The sequence below is a fragment of the Lolium perenne genome, chromosome 2 (assembly GCF_019359855.2).
Source record: "Lolium perenne isolate Kyuss_39 chromosome 2, Kyuss_2.0, whole genome shotgun sequence".
NCBI classification, from domain to species: domain Eukaryota; kingdom Viridiplantae; phylum Streptophyta; class Magnoliopsida; order Poales; family Poaceae; genus Lolium; species Lolium perenne.
In genome coordinates, this window is record NC_067245.2 from 287,922,245 (window position 1) to 287,924,387 (window position 2,143).

A 2,143-nucleotide genomic window follows, 5' to 3' on the forward strand; every position below is an offset into this window, starting at 1 on the left:
TTGCTGTTGAGCGCCTTGAGGGGCGGCGGATATGGGCCTCCCCAAGAGAGGTTACAGACGGATGGGGGAGGGGAGAGCGCGTCTGCAGCGGTGGCGTGATGTTGCGCCGTTGGGTACAACTCTTCTCGACGTTGAACTGGTGGCGGTCATGGAGGACAGGACCGGCGGCGCTATGTTCCATGCGTGGGGAGGTGGATGGCCGTGGACTCAACGCGTGTGGGGTCCTCCTAGTGCACCGACGATAGCCTCCTGGCACACCGGGGCCTGACGCGCGTGGACGGCGCACTAGCGGCCTAGCTCGGTGGGATGGGGAGTTGTGGAGACTATAGAGGAAGGAGATGACCCTCTCCCTTTATTAATGAGAATTTCTATTTTTTATTTTTGTATGTGGGGAATAGGATATGTGTGTGACACAAAATATATTTTAAGGTTACTTTTGCAAAATGAAACTAGGAGTTAGGTTTTCACCTGCCATGTAGTCCTGCCATGTGGGCCCAAAACGGTTTAACACATAACACATCTAAATAATGAAATTTCTGCTTTTCAGCATGCCTCAATAATGATAGTCATGTGACAAAACGAACAAGTTTGGTAGTTATGTGACACAATTGCCTTAATTGTGGTAGTTTTTGTCATTTTCTCAGCTAAATAAGAAGGGCCAGTTTAGAGTATAAGCATATGCGTGTGTATATTGTTATTTACTATCTCTTTTTTACATAAAAGAATGAATAAATCGTGAGGGGAAATGAGGGCAGCGTATGCTAGCATGTGTGTGTGTACGCTGCCTTCTCCCTGGTGCTCTCCGCTCTGCTGAGGCAGGTGACCGACTCTGCAGTCTGCACTGAAGGCGCTTAATTAACTGGATTTCTATTTCATGGAGCACTCCGGTGGCACGCCGTTGGGGAACCTCTTGGTGTCCGTGCAGTAGTTGTAGATCATGTATTCCTCACGCACCCGCTCCATCTTCTTCTTGGCCGTCCCATCCAACTCCTTGTCGTCGTAGTAGCCGTACCCGCCCGGCGACGACGTGGTCGCCTTGAAGTTGCGGTACTGCGCGAGGAACGGCGCCGCCGACCAGTCCGTCTTGACGCGGCCGCCCTGCGTGGCCCAGTCGTCAGCGTTCCACAGGCTCCCGAACAGCCGCATCCGCTGTGACGACGGGTACGGGTACGCCACGCCCTTCTTCGCGTGGTTCCTGAACTCCCGGATCGGCGTGCCGTCCACCAGCACGCTGCAATTCACCTCAATTGTTAGTTCAATCGCGAGACATATATGTTGGTGATTTGGTCGCCGACTGATCGATGAACTACGTACAGAATGTGCTTGGGTGTCCAGACGATGGAGTAGGTGTGGAAGTCCGTGGCGGGGTCGAACCAGAGGCGGAACTGCTCCTCCTTCTGGCCGGTGCCGTTGGCGAAGATGTTGGTGTGGAGCGTGTAGGGCTGCCCGCTCACGTTGCCCAGGAACTCCAGGTCGATCTCGTCGTGTATCTCCCATGGCCCCTCCGACAGGAACTGCATGCATATACGTTCGTCAGCACTCGGCAGGAACCAGAAATATTGCGCATTCACCCGATCGATCGACGTAAGAAAGTCAAGGCTTACGAAGAAGGTGGTGACGGTGCCGGCGGAGTTGTTGGGGACGAGCTTGATCTGCAGGTCGGTGCGCGCGTACAGGTACGTGTCTCTGGACCGGAGGCCCGAGCCGCCGGAGTCCCGGTCGAGGTACAGCGAGATGACCTGGCCGTCCTTCGAAACGTTCCCCTGTCCCCAGTCAAGCTCTAGCCCGTCCTCGATAATGCCCCCGGCCACCACCGCCGTCCGCGCGGCAATGCAGAGCGCCACGAGCACCGCTAGCACGCAGACCTCCGTCCTCGAGCTGACCGCCATGGCGTCGTAAGCTTTGCTGCGCCTCGTCAAAGAACTGTGTGTGTGTGTGTGATGGACGTGATCGATGGACTGATTAGTCTCTCGCGATCAAGGCTTATATAGAGTTCCATTCGGCGGGTGGTTGGGGGGAATGAAAGAACCGTTCGAGGGGGAGAATGACAGCCCGGGCACAGCACAAGACATGTTGGGCGCATTCGGGGGGCCGGCAACGCGCGATAATTGTATAGTAGTACTAAATCTTGTGCTGCACCTGG

General features: G+C 55.2%; 1 protein-coding gene across 1 annotated transcript; it reads right to left on the bottom strand.

The window, feature by feature from the left end:
• Positions 1-687: 687 nt before the first annotated feature.
• LOC127321528 (xyloglucan endotransglucosylase/hydrolase protein 24-like) lies at positions 688-1,938 on the bottom strand. Its single transcript, XM_051350551.2, has 3 exons — positions 1,605-1,938; positions 1,315-1,514; positions 688-1,231 (listed from the first exon to the last, which is right to left on the bottom strand). Exons 1-3 carry the CDS (start codon positions 1,887-1,889, stop codon positions 868-870), a joined length of 849 nt encoding a protein of 282 aa, XP_051206511.1. The 5' UTR covers positions 1,890-1,938; the 3' UTR covers positions 688-867.
• Positions 1,939-2,143: the final 205 nt, after the last annotated feature.

What these genes read in the sequence shown, in the direction of transcription:
- LOC127321528 (XM_051350551.2), bottom strand. Translation starts at nt 1,889, where the DNA reads ATGGCGGTCAGCTCGAGGACGGAGGTCTGCGTGCTAGCGGTGCTCGTG. An exon ending in GCACCGTCACCACCTTCTTC is followed by an intron (nt 1,515 to 1,604) that starts GTAAGCCTTGAC and finishes ATATGCATGCAG; the next exon opens with TTCCTGTCGGAGGGGCCATG. An exon ending in TGGACACCCAAGCACATTCT is followed by an intron (nt 1,232 to 1,314) that starts GTACGTAGTTCA and finishes GGTGAATTGCAG; the next exon opens with CGTGCTGGTGGACGGCACGC.